Below are 21,311 nucleotides of genomic sequence, written 5' to 3' on the forward strand. Positions count from 1 at the left end.
ATAATGGTTGAAAAAAATGAGGTGTTGATGGATTCATTGGTAATTTAAATATGTTTGCAGCCCTGAAGGTGAAGTAGGAGTACATTTAAATATGAAGAAAGTTGTAAATGAGTGAAGGAGGAAATGCTTTTGGATACAGACCATGTCAGCCTTTAAATAAAGGTATGTTCATCCTGGTCACATGTCCAGAATTCGACTCCTGCAACCTGCAGTGGAGCCATAAATCTGCCCAAATAGGACCAGACACATAAATTCAGTCATCCTTGCCCCCGAGCCACCACGGCCACACATTACTCTCCACCTGCTGCTTCCCTCGTGAACCTCCCCACACTCCACACAGTTGATGATTTGCGGCTGCGATAACAGAGCAGAGTTTTGAAGGTCAGTAGGGAGGACTGATAGCTGTCTGTCCTTTCATTTCCATGGCAGCGGACAGATGCTGAGCCTGGAGGATGGATCGTCCTCTGGTGGTGGACAGGAAGTGGAGGGGACCAAGAGAGAGGGACCCAGCGAGTATGAGATCTCCCTGGAGAATAAAAACAAGCAGGTAATGTTCTTTTTGTTTTTTTTCGAGTGTGTGCGTGGGCTCGGTAAGCACATGGTGGGACGGAGTGGATGTTGACTCCTCTACCTGTTTCGCTGCGAGGAGGTGTGTGAAGGATGATCATTTGACATTGCGCCTTGCGTGACAAAAAAGATTCCCATTGAGATCTATTTCTGTCCGTGTTGACATGAAAAACAACACCAGCGATTCAGCTGCCACAGCGACAGGAACACGAAAGATGCTAGGTTGTCATGGTAACAGCTAATAACTGCTTCTGGCGGCTGGAGATGTCTTTATTTCTCATACCAAACTGCTGAAGGGTCGGCTGTTGCTGCTGCAGTGCGAGTGTGTGTATACGAGTGTGTGTATGTGTGTGTGTGCACTTTTTGTGGGCGTGCTTGTGTGAGCAGACACACACCCAGGCACATGTGTGGCTGTCCTCCTTTTTCTCCCTCTCTGCCTCTTCTTCCCTCTTCCTCCCACTCCCCCCCCCCCCCTCCTCCTTTATTTCCCTCTTGCTGAAAATATAGGAGGGCAAAAAAAATCTGGAGGATGCCGAGAGTCGGGCTGAGCTGCTCTGCCAACAAGCGGCACAGAAATAGGCTCGTTGGTTTGTCTCCTTTTCTATTCATTTTCTCAACAGCACCTTTGTCACAGGCCATCCATCCTCCTTCCAGTGGCCCCTCAGACAGTATTAGCAGTCGAGTGATGATAGATGATGTTTACTTTTGCTCTAATGTCATAAAATCCCTCGCTGGTTTTCAAAAAGTGGACGGATAAGTGAGAAGGAGAAGGGTGCGAGTGGGAATTTTGCGACTCAGGCGACGCTCAGGTTCTTTTGATCTTTTGTCGACACGGGCACAAAATGGCAACATGATGTTTGCCTGCTGGTGGATGAATAAATATTTTCCAGTGGCTGCTGTGTGCTTTGCAATATCACTCTTGCAGTGTCATCAGTGAGTTTCAGAGCCTTGTAAACATGTTTGATATTTAAACTCACTCCCCCTCACTCTCTCCCCATCCCCAGATAGAAGAGCTGGAGCAGAAGTACGGAGGCCATCTCATATCGAGGCGGGCGGCCCGGCGCATCCAAACGGCCTTCCGGCAGTACCAGCTGAGCAAAAACTTCCAGAAGATCCGTAACTCGCTGTCGGAGAGCAAGTTGCCCCGCCGGATCTCCCTGCGCCATCCCAGCCCTTCAGGCCGAAACCGGAATGCAACCCAGAGACACAGTTACAGCCTGCATCCAGGAGGAGGACAGATACCCTTACGCTCCAAAACTCCTCCTCCGCCCCCGTGCCGCTCCACCTCTCTGCCCCCTTCACCTGCGTCTGCCCCCCCAGCTGCTCCTTCTCCTGCCCCAGGCGCAGTCCCACCTCAAACCCCCTCGCAAACACTCACACAGCTGGAGGACTGCTTCTCTGAGCAAGTGAGTGTGGTTTTTTTCCCAGCTCCCACTGGTTTCAAAAGAAGTCTGACTGTATGTAAGCTTATGAGAAAATAACACTACTTCTCACTTGATTTATTACCACTGTAAATAGTTTCCCTAATGAGTTTATGGTCTCAATCTCTAGTTTCCAGTCTTCTTCAAAACAGCATGATGATCATTTTGTAAATTATTGTCCAATTAAGAGTAAAACAGATGATTAAGCAGGGTATTCTTTAGGGCATTGCTACCTTGTGATTGGCAAATTGCTACCATGGCATGTTCTCGTGTTCTCAGTCAGATTCAATCAGGATAGAGACCAAGCAATGCGTATACTTACTTATCAGAACCAAGCTCTTGTCCTAATAGGGTCGCTTCCGGCTCTAAAAAACAAAAAAACAAAAAAAAACAAAACCAAGATGGTGACAGCTGTTATGCCAGACTTGAGGCTTCAAGATGGTTAGTGACGCCTGCAGGTCAAAGTTTCCACTTATCCTGTGAAATATCGTATTATCTCGAAGACGGATTGACATAACATTCACAGACGACGAATCATAATAACTTTAGGCGACACCATTAAAGTCAAAATCTAAATTTCCGATCCTATCCTTACTACAGCCATTGCAAATGTTCAGCAGCTCGACTCGGCCTCATATGTGCATTTTATCTGCGCGGGCTGCACAACATTGGCTGGCCCCACTGGCTCGATCACTGGCAGTTTCATCTGAATGCCATGGTCTGCTCAGTAGCCAACCACCGTCACTGTTTATCCAGTTCCACTAGTCTCACAAATAGCCACCAATTAGCAACCCCTCAAGTATCAGAAACATTCCTCACATGAGTCATGTCTCTTGACCCGATTGACTCACTGGTTTTGAAGTATTTCATGTTTTTGAAGTGTATTTTTTCATCTTCGTATCTGCAGCTTCATTCCTTGGCCCAGTCAATTGATGATGCTCTTCGTGGTTGGAGCTTGTCGGAGGCTGGAGAGGGGAAGGGTTTACTGATGGACCCGGGGGCTCTTCGTGCAGCTGCTGAGAGCGCTTGTCTGCCACGCAGTGCCAGCTCGCTGCTCATGGCCTTCAGAGATGTCACCGTTCACATCGACAGCAATAGCTCCTACACCATCTCCTCCGCCACCACCACAACCACCACCTCTCTGGGCAATGCAGGCGGTGGAGAGCCGGGCAGCAGGAAGACTTCTGTGAGCGGCATGGCTGGGGGAGGAGACGCAGACGAGCCAGAGTTTCCTGCTCCGCCGCCCAGTGAGGAGCTGGAAATGGTCGATCCAGGATCCAGGAGGGGTTCAGCCGTGCCAGTTCCAGGTGGAGGTGTGATGGAGGGTGAGAGCGGCTCCACCTCCACTTCTACCTCTACTTCCACCTCTATCTCCACCTCGGCCCAGTCTAACCAGCAGCCTGCTCAGATTTACACCCAGTACCAGCAGTACCACTACACTCATCCTCCGCAGATCCCCGGAGGGCCGAGCCCCGAGGCCCTGCAGGCCCTGGTCGTCTCTCTGCCCAGGGACCGCTGCCAGGATCCAGCTTCCTGCCGCTCGCCAACACTGTCCACAGACACACACCGCAAACGCCTGTACCGCATAGGACTCAACCTCTTCAATGTGTGAGTGGGCTGGCGACACACACGCACACACAAACTCACACACACATAAAACAGCAAAATATATCGGTGCCCTGTGGCTCAGGGTTCAAAGTACAATTATTACTGTTTGTGTCTAACAAATCTCCAACAGCCCGGCAAAACTGCTCTGAGCAGCTGCTCGTTAGTGTTTGTAATAGTTGGGAGGAGCCGCCTGTTCAGTGCCATCTTGTGATGTCCTGATGTCAATGAAGAAAGAGGTGGAGAGGGGGGCGGGGGACGTAGAGAAGGAAGAGCCAGAGAGAGGAAGAAAGAAAAGAGGGAAAATGCAGTTAAAGAGGAGAGGCAGTCAAGGAGGTCAGGAACAATGTGAGAGCCGCTCAGCTTCTATAAATAGCGTCCACGGTTGGCCTGCACTTATTATTAGTTAATACAAATTAAAGTAAATTAACTCACATGCATCAGTGAGAGAGGGTTTGATCCAGAAGTCCAGGGCTAACAGCTTTTGCGCATGAATGCACATTTTCTTTCCTTCTTTCTCTTTGTGCTTCCTCTTACACACACACACAATCACTTCCCCTCATTCACACACACACATTAAGCACCCTTTCTCTTAAAAACAGTGTTACGCATTTTCTTTCTCACTCAGGCCCACACACCTATCCGCTTGAAAGCACAGAAACATCACAACACGCGCTGTTTAACGCTTAACACCATCTCCTTTTTCTGCTGTTGGCTATCTTGCGGGCAGGAACCCAGAGAGAGGCATCCACTTCCTGATCACACGCGGCTTCGTCCCGGACACGGCCATCGGAGTGGCTCACTTCCTGCTGCAGAGGAAGGGCCTGAGCAGACAGATGATTGGAGAGTTTTTGGGGAACAGCAAGCTGCAATTCAACAGAGATGTCCTAGAGTGAGTCCTCATTATTTATATACGCATCACAAATATACATATGGTTAGATTTTGATAGCATTTTGTCAAAATCAACTTTCAACTGCATCTCAAGGTCTTCATCAGTCCTGTTTGCTCAAATATCATGGAAATGAGATGGAAATAGGATGTAAATAGCAGGCTATAGATAATAGATATCACCCTGAAACGTCCCCAGATGATTACTTACAAAAGGACAATTATTTTTGAATTACAGCTTTTCTGAAATAAATATGCAAATTGGGCATTTTCTCATCAAAAAATGCACTAAAATGCACCAATTTCCAGAACTGAAATCTGGATAAAACAGGGTTAAAATTATGATTTGTTTTTGTTGATACATTAGAGTCAAAATGTTTTTGCAGAGGGACTTTTGGATGTCTCATTTCATCACTCCATGAATCAGAAAACACAGTTTTTGCCCAGTTTTTATAATAAAATGTTGTATAAATAAGGCTATGAATGAAATATGAACAAACCCCTCTGTAAAAACCCTGAGGAATAAAGTTAATACGTTATAGTTAATGCTACTGAAGTGTATGTCTCTGGTTCAGAGAAAATGACCTTTAAAGATACATTTTTAGGCAAAAAACAAAAAAAAAGGGTACAAATTTAAACTAGTAGATATCACAATGAAACTTCCCCAGTTGATTATTAAGACAATTATTGTAAAGTTTTCTGATGCCATAAATGTCCAGAACAGAAATCTGAACTAAAATAAACACCCAAATGTGCATTTTGGATGTTTTCTTTCCACTCGTCTGAAAGAAAACATGTAATGGAAACAAAAACAGTCCAAAATCTCAAAACTGACCAGTACATGAAAAAAAGCTGTTTTCACCTGTAGTGTCTCCTCCTAAATGTTAACAAATGGCTTATTTAATGATGATAAATCATTTACTAATACTCATATAGAGATCAGTTATAAGCCATTAAGGTGTGCTCTAGTGATTTAGTATTGCACTTCTACACAGTTTGGGGAGATACCCTTACTCGTAGTAGTCCCTGCTATGAGTCAAGAACAAAAAAGTGCTTCAGACTGTAGTATCTCTTTGTTAGACTTTCTCTAACCGGCGAATGCTGGTGAATGCCCACGTCTTTCAAACTGCGCACGCCCACTTTGAAATGCAGCCTCTGTATCTTGAATTTTTCAAGCCCAAGCCAACAGGACTCTGAAGACATAAGTGTTGTTATTTCTCAGGCTTATAAAACTCCACAGAAGCTCCATCAGAGCCTAAGAGAGACATTTTCACAGGCGTGAAGAGTGTAAGTCCTCATGACAAGTGAACCAGCCTAAATTAATAAATTACAGGCAGGACCAGATATCCCTCCATTGGTGTTATTCCTGGAACATCATAATTAATGTCGCTCCAGGACCATCATGATACTGACCAATCAAGCTCTTTTAATGTCATTGTTAATGTGATTTGTAATTTGAAATGATGGTCCTGGAGCATTTCTCCTCCTGTACACTTGCATGGTCTTTTAGTTAAACCCTTTAGTTAATCATGAAGACCTCTCTAATGGACTGGCCCTCCACTTACCTTGTGGAAAAAGGGCTACAGAACATCTGGAGCAAAATCAATTTATATGCATCTTCTTGACATCTACAGCCGTGGACACGATTTGATTGTTTGCTACTTAACTGAATGACTGACAGGATTTGACATTTCACCTCAAGGTCCGTCGAGTAACACAGCTCTGGAGGTTTCCACCACATCACATAGGCCTCATCTGCAATTTGATTAATTGCCACTGTGCTGCAGATGCTCAAACTTCCATTTTTCTACCTCACTGTCTATTTAGTAGCAGTTCTGGCGCTTTCAAATGTACCTGTTTGCCGTGTATCCATGTGTCTGTGTTGCTCTTTAATACCAAAAAAAAAAAGAGAGGAGATAAAATATTAAACGTGAGATTTGTTCGGCATTAATATATTCAGGTATTTTAAAATATCCAAAATAGAACAAGCTATTGGAACCTAACCTGACATACACACACAGGGTGACACACACAAGCACACAGAGTCACTTGACATGCGGCGCTTGCATGCATAAATGCAACGCATCCGTGAGAACACGCATTCACTTAATGCTTTCACACTCACCCTTTTTGCATCCAACCAGTGTAGACAGAGATCCAGGATAGAGAGGCTTTTTGCTGAGGTTGTTGCAGAGAGCTGTAGAAATAGGTCACTGCACTGAACACACACACACACTCTCTCTCTCACACACACACACACACATACAAGCAGCCAGCCTCAGTTTCTTTCATTCAGACACATAGACACACACGCGTGGACACATAAACGTATACGCACAATCTTGTGTATGTACTTCTTCCGTTGCTGCAGCCTGTCCTCAGCCTTTCATGCACCTCTCTCTCTGCCTCTCTTGCCCCGTCGCTCTAAAGATATCATTATTCCGTCCACTCTTGCCTTTCTTTCCCTCTTATCTCCTACTGCTCTGTCGACCCCCTTGATGTTTGCGCAAAGTGTGTGTGTGTGCAAACATGTTGTCTCTATGTGCGTCTTCCAGGTCAGTGCTTCTGTAATGGAAGTATGACTGTAAGAGGAAGATTTGCCATCAGCACTTGGGTACTCATAGTTTGATGCACACACGCAAACGCACTTGCGCAGGATCACTCACTCACCTTCCCATTACAGTGACACACTACAACTAAAGCCAATCTCTTTCGCTTTCTTTCTTTCTCTCTCTCTCTCTCTCTCTCTCTCTGTCTGTCCCTTTTGCAGTTGCGTTGTGGACGAGATGGATTTCTCTGGCATGGAGCTCGACGAAGCCCTGAGAAAGTTCCAGGCTCATGTCCGTGTTCAGGGCGAAGCACAGAAAGTGGAGAGACTCATCGAAGCCTTTAGGTGAGACTGTCAACTCAAGCTCACAACCAGGGCCCCGCTGACTAACAGGCTCTGGCTTCACGTTTTAACACGATTCAACGCAACAACAGTCCATCACATGACTGGGGAGGGCTTGTGAGGGCGCTCTCAGCTTTTGAGAATGAATAGACCTTTTGCCTGTAGCCACCTATGCAAAAAAACGGCCCCCCCAAAAAAAGCATTTCTGATCTCATCCTGCAGCCTCGGGGTTGCAAACATATCTAATATCCGCGTATTCTATACGAATAAGCTGACTTTATAGACAAGGTGTTTAACTGGTTGTGAAAGCTCACTGCGGCAGGCTGGGAAGCCAAAGCCTCATATCATTACCAAATTACACTGATTGCCTGTAACCTTTGACTAAACTCAGCAGTGTTTGATTGTCAGCCAATCATAACGGAGATCTGAGCTGCAGGCAATCAGTGTGCGTTCCATCAGGACCAAAATAGATGTTCTGTTTCACAACTTTCTCCCCTGGATGACACACAGTTACACAAATCTTGGGCCTTTGCGAGCTGTTTTTTTGTATGTGCTTGACAGTTATGTGTCCATTTCCAATGCGAAATTACACATGAATATGTAAAAGTGCATGATTAGTACTCATGAGGTTTTAGCGGCAAGTTGGTTTTCTGCTCGTTTTTGTCGGCGCTGACTCCTGCCCTTGAGCCACTAGTATTCATGAGCATATCTGCTGAAGAATTAAGACTCATTTAAATACCGAGAGGGCCTTGAGAGACCTACTGTAGCTTGAACACTCCCTTTGTGCCTTTGAGTGGACTGTCTGGCTTCACCTCTAACAAACCCCTGGGCGGAAACAGTTTTCTTTTTTTTTTTACCTTCTGACTGAACATTTTTTGAGGCGAAAACAGACAAACTGCAACTGATGCTCTATCTCCTGGCAGGCACCGTCCTTGAAATGTCCGAAGATTGCTCCCGGGACTAAAAAGGCAATAAAAACGGCCATCATTGTTTTCTATTTCGGAGTAATAGGTTGCATTGCGGTGTACATTTAATCTCCCTCTGCCGATGTGCTGCCCTTTTCCCTCAGGATTGCCAACAATGTCACCACCAGCACTCGAGTTAGAGCCACTGCCCCTTTCAAGCCATTAACCAAGATGCCCCTCCGAATTACACTTAATTGCTTGTATAACTCAACATTACGGAAGTGTAATCACCATAGAAAATGTGCTGCTTATTAATTGTCTTCCAAACAACTTTCTGCATCTACAATGTAATCATTGTTTGTCTGAGCTGCTGACTTTGTTTGTCGTCTTGAGGTCTTAAAGTTAACTAGGATTTCAGGCGTCTTTTGTTTGTCAACAACAACATTAGTTGGCCTGTTTCATAATACTTTGGCACTTTTCTTCCCTGTCTGTGGCACTCAGCCCGCTGGTTCCTACTGAAGATTAAAACCTTTAACAAGACTAAGAGTCTACAGTCATGCTAGCAGCTCTGTGAGGCTGTACACTGTACCCTGGCACAATCTTCCTTTGAGCTAAATGCTAGCGCCAGCATGCTGACATGCTCACAGCGACAGTGTTAACATGATGATGGATGTTTACAATGTTTACCATCCTAGTTTCTACTTGGTAGCGTGCTAACATTTGCTATGTACCACAAAACTCAATAAAGCAGAGCTGAGGTTGAGGGGAATGTTATTACCTCCTCCGAGGAGCTTTCAGCGTTTGTTTGTTTGTTTGTTTGTTGGTCTGTTGGTTTGTCAGCAGGATTACACAAAAACTACTGAACAAATTTCCACGAAACTTAGACGGAGGATGGGTCTCGGCCAACAATGGAACCCGTTAACATTTGGTGTGGATCCGGATCTGGATTTTTGAATAATGCATGGGCAAAAATCTGGCATAACTACATGGCTGGTATATATGAGTGAGTTACAATTTGATGTGAATCCTGAGCTTCAATTATGGTTAAGCAGTTATTTGTGGTTTTAAATTTTGACTGATGCAGGGCTGACTTAATTTAAAGTGGGATGCTGGACCTTGGCAGTTATGGCAATTATGTTGTTGTAAGCCGAGGCATTGGACAATTTAAAAATATGATTATTGAAATACGTGAGAAGACAGTGGATCACCAAAGCTATTACTGTTCACCCGGAGGGCTGAAAGCTGTCGGAACCCAATTTCATGGTAATCCATGCAGTAGTTGTTAAACCTGGACCAAACTGGTGCCTTCGCTAGAGCCACCAGATGACAAAAAAAAAAAAAAAAAAACAGGTCATATATAGTGTCGTTTTCTGTACTGTAGTTTCTAGCAAACAGGAATATTAGCATACATGTTGGAGACTATTTTTAGCTGCGGATTAAAACACTCGTGTGAGCAGGACAGCACATGCAGGACTGCTTCAAAATGAGCTCCATGTCAATGTTCATCATAATGAATGAACATGTCACTTAGTGCGGAGGTGTAGCTCATTGATGTGTTTTAATAGCTACAGCAGGCTGTGGATGCATGTACAATACCCGCTCGAGGGATCTATTCACTGCTGATTTTGTTCTTTTTATTGGATTCGGAGCGGTATGATTTAAAATGAAATCACGAGTCCTATCCATTAAAAGGAAAGTGAGTTCCTACTCCAAGCAGAAAGTGGTGAGGGCAAAGAAGAGAAGGAGCAGTCATGACACTTTCCCCTCTCTGCTTCTGATTTGAGGGCCAATCAGAACACCCACCGCGGTCATCAGTTAATCACATCACACTCAATCATACGTGCTGAGCCCCGGGCTGCAGATTACAAATTCATCAGCGATCCGAGACCACACTGTCTGTCGCTGGAGCTGTGAGTATAGGTCAGAAAATGAGCTGGCTTTATCGGGACAGCCAGACATCCGATGCCATGTCTGTTACGTAACAGTTGTTATGTCATCTGTTTGAGGCGTGTTGTACTCTTGTCGTGAGTAGTTCCTTTTTATACGAAGCGGTATTTGTGCCAGCTGGCATGCAACTTTCATATGCAGATATGAAGATAAGAGATCGAGAGCTAGTGTTTAAATAAACTGGTTATGTAAGATGGAGCTCCGCGCTTGTAAATGTGTGAATGAAGCACACATATGCACACATATGCACACATATGCACACACACGGTGCTTTATTTATTCACCCAACTGTTTTCTCTCTCAGTGCACAGCCATATATGCACTTACACAGCCATGCATATGTTAATTCGCACACATCCACACTCACACATACAGTAGATCTTGCCTTGCATGCAGTCTTTGATGAATTTGCCGCAGAGTTACATCAAGTTGGCAAATCAAGGGGCTCGTTTGTGCCTCTGTGTGTCTATGAACGTGCATGTGCATATTATATCTGTAGCAGCGTCTGTGCCGAGCAGGATCTATTCTCCCTCAAACAAAGGCATTGCTGCTGAACTGGGCTGTTGTCGATTGATACCCTACGAGTTTCCCTGGCCTCAGATCTTGTGTGGGGTCTGGGAAGAAGGCTCGCTGGTCGTGCAGGTCTCAGATGTGGCCTCTCGCTCGCATACGCTCTGACAAGTACATAGTCCTCTGGAGCAGAGCAGCCCTCTCCATGTCTGCATCCTGCCTGGCTGCAGAGATAAAAGCCTCCCACCACTGAAATGGCCCACTGTGTAAGTGTAAGTGACAGTAAGAAAGGGAGATGTGGTGGGGAGAGGAGGGGTGGAAGTGAGAGTTTGTGAAGCCTGTGGGCAGCGAGGGAGCATAGCAAGTCCAAATGCAGCATCTCTGGTCCCATAGTAGACTGGGCAGTGTTACCTTACCTCGGGCAGCACCATTTCGCATTGTCAAAAGACTTGTGTGTCCTGTCAGTCTCATTTAAAGTAAAATAACTGCTCCTCGCATACGAGTAGAGCTAACAACCAATTCTTCACATCAGATTGTCGGATTACAAACAAGTGCAGCTTGTATTGGCCTTAAAATCCGTCTGAATGCCTCCACCTCACAGCAGGAGCGTTCTCTTACAAGTTAGAGGTTGGTTTTACTGTGCTGAAACGCACCAACCAATTTCCCTCAAGCTTTCCGGTGATATTTCGAAACGTAAAAACAATTAAGGCTGAGAGGGAATCTTGCGATTTGAGAGTGCGATTGGGCACAATAACAAAGTCACTGAGAAAATCATTAAGATTTAGTACGTTGGCTCGGGAGTGTTAGCGTTGCTTCTAATATCCTCTTCCCTCACAGCATCATCATCATCCACATCCTCCAAAATGACCACAAAGTTGAATCACCGCATTTCTAAAACAGTTTCGATATTAAAACCTTCATGAAGGTGAGGTTTCAGACTGTTGTATTAGATTGCTTTCATTTGAGCGCGGTGTACCTAATGAACTGAGTGTGATTTGATTTGATGTCAGTCCAGCAATAAAATCCTAGTAATCCCAGTTTCTTCAATTAGCTGATGTCAAATTGATTTTTTGTGTTGCTGGAACGTTGTCCTACTCGTGTCTGTACGAGCTGAAGAGATGATCTTATTTACTGCGTTAATAACAGGATATGGTTGGCTTGGTTACAGTGTGTAGATAGAGCCAAACAATATGATTCATCCGGGATCCATTAAATCCATGAACCTGCCTTTAAAAATATTAGCAATGCGTCTTTAAAGGGAAATTCCATTTTCTTTTAAACCAGGGCCGTATATTTACATGTTTGTGGGTGTAAATGGTTCGTACTTGCCAAATGTTCTGGAGCCGGTCCAGTAGTTTGCCTCAGCTGGCAGCCGCTACATGGCGACAGTGGCTGCAACATCATCTTTTGGGGCAACTCCGACTGTAGTTACGTCCACTAAATGGGCTTTTTTTTGCCACTGACAGGTTGAAGTTGTGTCTGACAACATTCTGAGAAACGATTCCTACGGATAATCAGATCTTTTTTGTGACAGGATACACAAGTCTCGTTCAAGGAGAGGTCTAAAACTACTGGAAGTCCCCTTTAAGCTATGGATTAGACGACTTTATACATCATTTTTTATTCATTTTAAACTGACGATGAGGCACTTTTAAGTGTTTTATGAAACAGTCTTGTGATTCCTTTTACGATTATAAACGATTGTAACAGCAAACGACACCATCAGCGGGAATACTGCTATTTTTATATAGTCATTATTAATGCCTGTGCTCGGGTCCGATCACATATAAAATCACATATAAATACATTACAAAGATCTTTACAACAGCAGCTGCTGGTGTTGTACCGCTTTTGTCCAAAGGGGGTGCTAGAACCAACAACAACTGTAAATTCCTTGTAGTCACTTTAACCTACATAGAAAACATGGACACTACTTTTACTGCAGTTTTGTACAACTGACCCCATATTAATATATAGTTTCCTTATTTATTTTGTTTTACATTTTACATTTATAATTTATTTTTTTTGTATCTTCTTTATACTATCTGTCTTTTATTATTTATAATATGTATATTTTTTAATAGTTTTATATTTCATTTTAGTTAATTGCATGTCATATATTGTTTCGTATCACCCACATGTAATTGTGTTGTATGGCTGTAAGTGGATTCAGTGTGATCACTGTTACAAAACAGTGTATAAGGGACTGGGCTCCGGTGGAGCAGAAACATGGGGGTGGTATACTGTGTTTATCCAACTGTATCTGTGATTCATATGACTTCATATAAAAAGAATTATATTATAAGATTATAGAAAAAAAACAAGGATTCTCAATGCTTGCTTGGTATCATTCACCAGACATGTGCTGTACTTTATTTCTTTGTAACCGTGTTGCTGTTATGCTGATTATATTCAACGCTGCTGATGGGACTTGTCGCATCTTCTTTTAGCTTTAATAGTGGTATAATTGCCTCGAATCCAGACCAGTGTGGCTGTAAGAAATACATGTCCAGACGTATAACTCTGTTGTCCTATTTTTCCTCCACAGCCAGAGGTACTGCATGTGTAATCCTGATGTGGTGCAGCAGTTTCACAACCCAGACACCATCTTCATCCTGGCCTTCGCTGTGGTCCTCCTCAACACCGACATGTACTCGCCTAACATCAAACCCCAGCGCAAAATGGGCCTTGACGACTTCATACGCAATCTAAGAGGTTAGTGTGTACACATACAGCAATAGTACACGCATATGGGAAAGATGAAGAGTGTGTGTTTATATAGTAGCTGTATGTATGTGCCATATCTGGGAGTGTAAAGAGCTGGTGTACTGATACTGTTAGAGTTTGGACACTGGTGATATGAAGTAACTTCACGTGCACACGCATGCATATTTCAAACCTTTTACTGCAGATTATGATGAGGAGATCCATCGGAGAGATATGTCAGGAGGAATGATACGAAAGACGAAAAAGAGAGCAGAGGGCAGAGGAACTTTTTTACAACAAGCACTCTCTTATCGACCTCCCCATCAGTAATTTGAGTGACAGCTTCTTGAAGTGAAATAAATTACTCAAAGAGGCGGCGGATGCTTGCCTCTCCTCTCTACCATCGAGCAAACCGTCAGCTGTGCAGGAGGAGATTTCAGATATCCTTGAGTCAGAGTTCTGCCCCAGAGACTGTGGCGTCGACCCATTTAATTGAGGCTCACTTAGTGTTAGATTTAAACGATATGAGCTACAGTTACCGGAAGTATCTCATCACCTGCACTCCCCGAGGCTCTCAGCACATTCCCTGTCCGGTGAGCAGATACCAGCATTTACTGAGGGTTTGACTTTCATTTGTACCTTCAGCTGACAGAACAGGCCACAATATATTACATTTCAATATCTTCTTTATAAATATTGCACAATTCACATTTAATTTACGATCTGACCAGGTTTTTCCAACAGCAGTGACAGACCGTGGCGAGGATGTCATTGTGCCGCATGATGATGGAACAATGACCACGGCGGCACAATGACAGCGCACACTGGGATAAAAGCATGATTTCTGATTCACAGCTGCCAACACTACAGTGAAATAAAACTAATTTGGTTTTAATACCCTCAGACAAACAAACTACATGAGCCCACAAAGCCAGTCTCAAATTCAGTGATTACTAAGTGTTTGGATCCCCATTAACTCGCACTGTGGCTGTTGTTAATCCTCTCGAGGACACACACAGTGACATGATTCAATTCACAATCAACTTCTGTGAATAATAAGCATAAATATTACATTTTAATTAAGTGTTTGATTTGAATATTTATGGCATTGATTTGGAGTCACTGGGTCACATTACACGGGTCCTATTAAAAAACAACAACATTATTTTCTGAGCCCTTTAATAAAGTAAATACATTTGTCACATGACAGCAATTTGCTATAATTTTTAATTAAAGTTTTCCGTTATAGGCAAGAAAACATTAGTATTACGTAATTTAAACAGTAATTAACTGTCCAACGTGGAGGAGAGCAGCTAAGCTAACTGTCCTCCTATTGCTAACACGGGGTGAAATATGGGGTTAATGAATATACCACTTAAAATCAACTTTTCCGAGGTTGTCATCACCAAAAATTAGCTGGAAACATTAAAAAGTCAGCCAGTTACTGTGTTTTCAACCAACTCAAGGAGTTAACGTTAGCTCAAGCTACCTGACTACAGCTGACGAGTGCAGAAGAAGCCTGTTGTCGGCATTATGTACCGCCAAAGTAAAAGTACTTGTTTGGTCCCTGTGACTAGTTTTAACCACTTTATTTAATAGGCAAGTCATGTCACTCAGCAGCCATCTGACAAGACCAGGCCCATGTAAATGAATCGGGATAGAGCAATAACTTCATTTTCAATGGTCACCCTGACATAAAAACTACATGTATAGAGTCACCAGTAAAATATGATAAAAAACTGCTTAGAAAGTTTGGTGACTTCGCTCTAAAATAAGCTTAATTCAAAAGCCTTTTTCCTGCAGGTTATAGATGCGTGTGCACAGTTTCACGACACCAACATTTTTGACAGGTTAGTACAGAGAGCAGAGAGGTGACGCTTGAAGAAATTCGAGTTTCATTCTCCTCTTCCATGCCTATTAGAAATCCATCTGCGAGATAAACCTTGGCATCCGTATACAATTTTGTCCGTCATCGGGCAAGCGGTAAGCCGGGAGAAAAGGAAGGTTAACTGGTGCTCCATTTCTGTAATAGACTAATTGATTTAATAAACTCCGGTTTTGTCCGGAAACGATCCAGTCGCCTTTGCAACAGCGACGCAGACAACAACACCACTTGGAAACGCAAGCGGGGAAAAGTTGTCTGTTGCCACTTCAAGTAAAGACCTTGCTGTTGTCCGTTCAGCAGGTAGAGCTGATCACCTGCAGGATATAGACGACTTCTTACCTTGCTTAGAAACCACTCTTACGTTTTATGGATGATTGTTCCCTCAGGTGTGGATGATGGAGCAGACATCCCAAGAGAAATGGTCGCTGGCATTTACGAAAGGATCCAACAAAGAGAACTGCGCTCCAACGAAGACCACGTCACCTACGTGAGCCGCGTGGAGCAGTCCATCCTAGGCCTGAAAACTGTGAGTGATATTTGTGTGCAGATCGTTCTCCTTTGCCTTTCTTCTCATTTCAGTGAGCTGTCTGCTCTTGTTTGTACTGTCTCCGCTCTCTTGTGCCATGTATTATTTCGCAGCAGTCTGTCCTCTGTACTATCTGTCATCTCCATCTCTTTAACCTCGCCTCCGTAGATCCTTGCTGTGCCCCACAGACGTCTGGTGTGCTGCTGTCGCCTGTTTGAGGTGCCTGACGCCAACAAGCCTCACAAACAGAAACTCTCCCAGCTCCAGAGAGAGGTCTTCCTCTTCAATGACCTGCTGCTGGTAAGAAACTTCTATTTAGTCACTTACTTTCCTAAATATGCAGCTGAAACCAGCCAGATGTAATCAAATATACAGTATGTTAATTCAGTGATGTTGCGTGTTTTGCCGTAGATCCTTAAGCTGTGTCCCAAGAAGAAAAGCTCGGCCTCGTACACCTTCTGTAAAGCGATGGGTCTGCTGGGAATGCAGTTTCACCTCTTCAGTAATGAATGTAAGATGCTGTTTTTACTCTGCAGTAGTTTATTCTCAGTACACTTCTGGCCTGGGGCTGGAAAAAAATGCTGAGCCAACTGTCAGTGCTGTCTGTCAATTCGAGGTCGAGACCCAGACTTTGAATGAAGTGCAGAGTGGTCGCCAATAAAAAAGAACGAATGCACAGTTGTCAATTTATGGGGAAGATCTTTCCGGAGAGTTGCTTGCTTGGTCTTTAAAAGAAAGATTATTTAATTTAAATTTGAGTTGTTGTTCTTCTTCTTTCTCTTCTTTCACAATGTGAGCTTATGAACAAAGTATTTTTGGGCCCCAGTGCGTCACGTAATTGTAATTATCATTCTTGTATCGATCTTTATTCAAGTTAGCTGGTTGCTAAGCCGGAAGTTAGCTGGCTCGGTCGGTGGAAGTCTCTATGGCCCAACGCCAAAACTCTGTGTAACTTTAAAGCCGGGAGGTCGACCTTTTTTGGCTTCAGGCACCATTGAGCAGCTTTCATAGGGATGAATGGAGCTTCGCCTCACACACTGCATCCAGGTTTTAATGTAACGTCCAGCTGAGAATAATTCGACATTATGATGGCACTACAAATTAGGGGATCAACAAAGTTATTACAATTCATGCTCAAAGGAGCGTGAATGTCAACCAAATTTCATTTGGCACGGACATGAAGTGAGACACAATGCGAGGATGGCAAAAAAAAAAATAAAAAATCTGAGACATTAAAAAGAAAACAAGCCAATTCACCTTCTGTTAATATAAGATTTCTAATGTTTCTGCAAAGCTTTAGTTGTAATGCTCAAGATGTTGCTGCCAACACAAACACATTAAAACTGCATCCTTTTTCAAAGTCAAAGTTATTGTGAAAATATGGTTTCTATTTCCCTTTCTCATCAGTCTACGCCCATGGCATCACCATGCTGAGCCCGTTTACCTCAGAGAAGAAGCAGCTGGTGAGTTTCTGCTCCCCGAGTGGAGAAGAGCTCAGGAAGTTTGCAGAGGAGCTCCGAGAGGCTATCACAGAGGTCAATGAGATGGAGCAGATACACATCCAGTGTGAGTGGGAAGCACACACACACACACACACACACACCTCAGCGCAAACAAATTCAAATGCAAAGAAAGAAATACTGCACTGAAATGTATGTGGCTGGTTGCAATCCCTTCTTCTTGTGTTGTAGGGGAACTGGAGAGGCAACAAGGTATTCAGCCACACGGCATTCACACCAACGGCGGGCAAATGGACACACACACAGGACACGGCTCTCCCTCAGGTGCTGGTTTTGCTCACGCAGCATAAAATGCATAACACAGCCTACATTACACGTAACAATGCATACATTACTCAAGGCAATGTAGGAAAATAGGACAACTTCACAGAAGAGAGGCGCACGAAAACACACTGAAAAAGAAAATGGAAAGAAGTGTGGATGATGATCAGAGGGCTTATAGTTTTGCTTTCGCTATCGTAGTCACTTATTGTTTTATTTTTATGGAAAGAAATAATTCCAGCAGGTAACGTCCCTTGAAAAGTAAGAAAACAAAGTAGTGTATTTCTCAAAATTTTGAATTGCCTGGTAGAGTTGTTGGTTTACATTTTTCTTTCACTTTGGACGGCACCAGGCTAGCTGTTTCCCCGTTTCCAGTCTTTATGCTAACATAAGCTGCTAGCTCTGGCTAAATATTTACCAGACAGACATGAGAGATGTATTTATCTCCTCATCCAACTCTCAGTAAGAAAGCAAATTAGTGGTATTTCTCAAATCTTGAATTGCCTGGTAGAGCTGCTGGTTTAAACTTCTCTTCCACTTCGGCTCGCTGTTTTCCCCTTGCTCCCAGTTTAATGCTAATGTCCAAACTCAACGAGTGGTATCAACATCTTTAACATTCTGTATGTGAAGCTAAAAATCTGCCTGTTGACTTACAAACAGACCTGTTTGTCCCCACAGGCCAACAGGATCCGTACGATAAAACCGGCAACAACAACACAGTAGAGGTAAGTGCTAAAGCCATTCTTGTCTCCCTCAGGTAAGTGCCTGCATCTCCAGCTTTGTTGGTGTGGTTGTGTATCTGAGCGTGTGTGTGTGTGTGTGTGCAGTTAGACAGGGACCGTGCCTCCTCCTGAAAAAAGAAAGTCTGCTTTATGCTTTGCTTTAAAAGAGCACCGCCTGAGGCACATCCCCACTATGCGGGCCTGGGATACAAAAGGCCGCCGAGAGGAGTCTGCGGTAGCGGCGCCACAAACAGTCTCTTTCTGTGCCTCGTGAGTGGATCAGCAGCCACTCTACTCGCTATACAACATCCCTTCTTTCATCAGCTGCTGCTTGCCAGCCTTACTGTATAAGCCTTTGCAAGCCACCATAAGCCTGGCTGGCTCCTAGAATACCATCTACAAAGCCAGATAAGCTTGATACCGTTAACAGTCTGTTGAGTGTGTGGGTGGGTGTGTGTCTGATAAAAAAAACAGCCCTTCCTTTAACTAAGCATAGCGATAGAAACTGTTTTCCCCCCTTTTCCAGTTTTCTCTCTGTTTTATTACCTTTGCCCATTCTCTCCTCTCTCTCTCCTGCTCTCAGTCAGTCCTTTAGAGATGTAACTAAGTGTGTTAGGGAGACACCACGCCCTCGGTGTCACTTCTCTCCTCTCCCCCCCGACACTCCCAAACTTCTCATTCTGCCACTCATGACCATGTCCGCACACACACACGCACATGAAAATCCAAAACGTTCCCGCCATGATTTCTTACCAAAATCTCCTCTCACCCCGCAATCCTTTTTCTCTTCCTGGGCTGGTGTGTGTTTACAAAAAAACATGTCATAGAGAGAAAGTGTAAATCATGTAAAAGCATGATTGAGGGAAAAAGGGAGGAAGTGTGTGTGTGTGTATTTTGCATGCGCTCGCTCTGCATTATACCTACCTGCATGCCTGCATGCCCATGTGCGTAACACACCAGAGGGCTGCGTAGAGGCTGCGTTCAGGCTGGTAACTCCTCATGCGTTCTCTGACTGTTCCTAAACTAGGTGTCAATTCACAACAGGCTGCAGACCTATCAACTGAGCCAGCCCAGCATTGAGTCAACGCCTCTGGCCCTGGCTGCGCCACCCGCCCTGCTCAGCCCCGTCCAGACAGGGGAGCTCCGCCCAGAAACACTCATCCAATGCCAGCAGATCGTCAAGGTGATAGTAGTGGACCAGAGCGGGCGAGGGCGGATGGAGGCCTTCCTCAGCCAAGGCCCGGCTACCCATCAGCTCATCCAGTCCGCCCTGTCCACACCTGTACGCGTCAGAGAGGGGGACGGTCCTCAGCCCCCTCTGCCGCCTCCCCCTCCACCTTACAACCACCCCCACCAGTTCTGTCCCCCTGACTCACCCATGCCCCTCCACCACACCATGCCTCTAACCCGCAGGCGCAACTCCAGCGGCTCCCGCAGCATCGTTTGAGTTGTCAGCTCCTTCACGAACCCCGGGGGCCAGACCCTCACATTCGCACACAACAACACGTACTTGTCCACTTTCTCTGAGTGGTGAGATAAAAGCATTGCAAGGGATATACTGTATGAGTCCAAAAAAGGGACAAAAGAAGAGGAAACCAACCAGAATCTATTCATAGTCTTGACTGAGTGGTGTTGTTTTTCAACGTGGAGTAGTTTTGATGCCATTTCTGAAAGACTTTTCTTCTTTCTTTTGTTTCCAACATGTCACCCAGTAGCTGATGATGTTGTCCGTCTAGATTTCACACTCTTTAAGAGATCTCGTGACTTTGCATTTTTAAATGTCACCTGTCCGACAAATGTGTCTGCGAGCTGTGACTGTGAAACCGAGGGGCGACGTCGGAAAAAGCAAACTCCGGCAGCCCTGAAAGGACAAGGGATCGCTTTAAATACGAAGGACAAAACTCTTGACGATGAGTTCACACCTCTTACCAAACTCAGTGAGGGATCACTTCAGCGGAGCGAATCTAGCTTCTCCTCACTTTTTTTTTTCTCCTCATCTCTGCATAATGTGAGCAAACCAGCTTATTTGTTTCCTTCATTTTCTGGGGAACAGATAATCAGTATGTGTGAGGAAGAAGGCAAAGAAAGGCTGCAACACCACCGCCCTGTCATGTGCAGTGTAGTGTAGTAAGCAAGGATGTTGCTTCTCACTAACCCAATCTAAAAATCTAAAACCATATCCTGACGACAATCATATTTTCCCGTGATTCATCGTTGTGTTGCTAAACTTGTGTGAGCAGATATCGTCACAGCGGTGTGTGACGGCCCCGATTCTGTAGCGTTTTGCTCTCTCGGAGCTCAGGAAAGGATTTGTTGCACTGTAACATGTAATTTCTGCACCTCTGAGTCGAACTGACTGAGAGTGCGCTTGTGTACTGTGTGTTCAATCTGCTTACTCACGGGCAGCCGAGAGTAGGGCTGGTAATTCATCCAAAACAAGGCTCAAACAGCCAGCTGAAGCCTTTCTCCTCCTGTATATTTATTCCTAATGGGTTACCTAGTGTGAATATTATTGTTACCTCTGCCTGGAAAACTCTTAGTTTGAAAATGAATAAGAATTGCTCCACGCAGGGCAGATCAAGGTCACCTCACAAAAAAAAAAAAAAACATCACTCTCCTCTCACGTAGTATATTTTTTCCTTGCACACAGAAAATGTTGTAAAAAGCAGAGATGCATTCCTTTGCTGAATGTTAATCAGGGGGAAAACCGAAGATGTCCATGGAATACTTATTGATTTCACCGTGTCGTCTGTCCAGCGCCGATGGTTCAAGCTCGAGCCGGTTTGTACAGCAGATCACAAATCATCCGACTGAGACACACCGAACGCGTCTTGTATCTTTTGCACCACAGAATATATTGGATATATTGTAAATAGATAATATAGATTTATTCTGAAAAAGTGATTGGTTTGCCCAGTGTGTGTATCTACGTATGTATTTGTACAGAGAAGATCTAG

At 44.3% G+C, this 21,311-nt stretch overlaps 1 protein-coding gene across 2 annotated transcripts in view; it reads left to right on the plus strand.

Moving 5' to 3' along the window:
• iqsec3b (IQ motif and Sec7 domain ArfGEF 3b) overlaps positions 1–20,872 on the plus strand; it is a 32,606-nt gene extending 11,734 nt beyond the window's left edge. Inside the window, exons 3-15 of one of the 2 annotated variants that reach the window (XM_084363710.1) lie at positions 430–547; positions 1,572–1,973; positions 2,896–3,596; positions 4,324–4,485; positions 7,253–7,375; positions 13,283–13,449; positions 15,712–15,851; positions 16,020–16,151; positions 16,263–16,362; positions 17,259–17,417; positions 17,543–17,635; positions 18,311–18,357; positions 19,382–20,872. In XM_084363710.1, the coding sequence (XP_084219836.1) occupies positions 430–547; positions 1,572–1,973; positions 2,896–3,596; positions 4,324–4,485; positions 7,253–7,375; positions 13,283–13,449; positions 15,712–15,851; positions 16,020–16,151; positions 16,263–16,362; positions 17,259–17,417; positions 17,543–17,635; positions 18,311–18,357; positions 19,382–19,801 (2,764 nt within the window). In that variant the 3' untranslated portion in view covers positions 19,802–20,872. The remainder of the gene's footprint in view (positions 1–429; positions 548–1,571; positions 1,974–2,895; positions 3,597–4,323; positions 4,486–7,252; positions 7,376–13,282; positions 13,450–15,711; positions 15,852–16,019; positions 16,152–16,262; positions 16,363–17,258; positions 17,418–17,542; positions 17,636–18,310; positions 18,358–19,381) is intronic. The other variant, XM_084363711.1, reaches the window with a different exon arrangement.
• Positions 20,873–21,311: the final 439 nt, after the last annotated feature.

Source organism: Pagrus pagrus, assembly GCF_965226575.1.
Source record: "Pagrus pagrus genome assembly, chromosome: 10".
Taxonomy (NCBI): Eukaryota; Metazoa; Chordata; class Actinopteri; order Spariformes; family Sparidae; genus Pagrus; species Pagrus pagrus.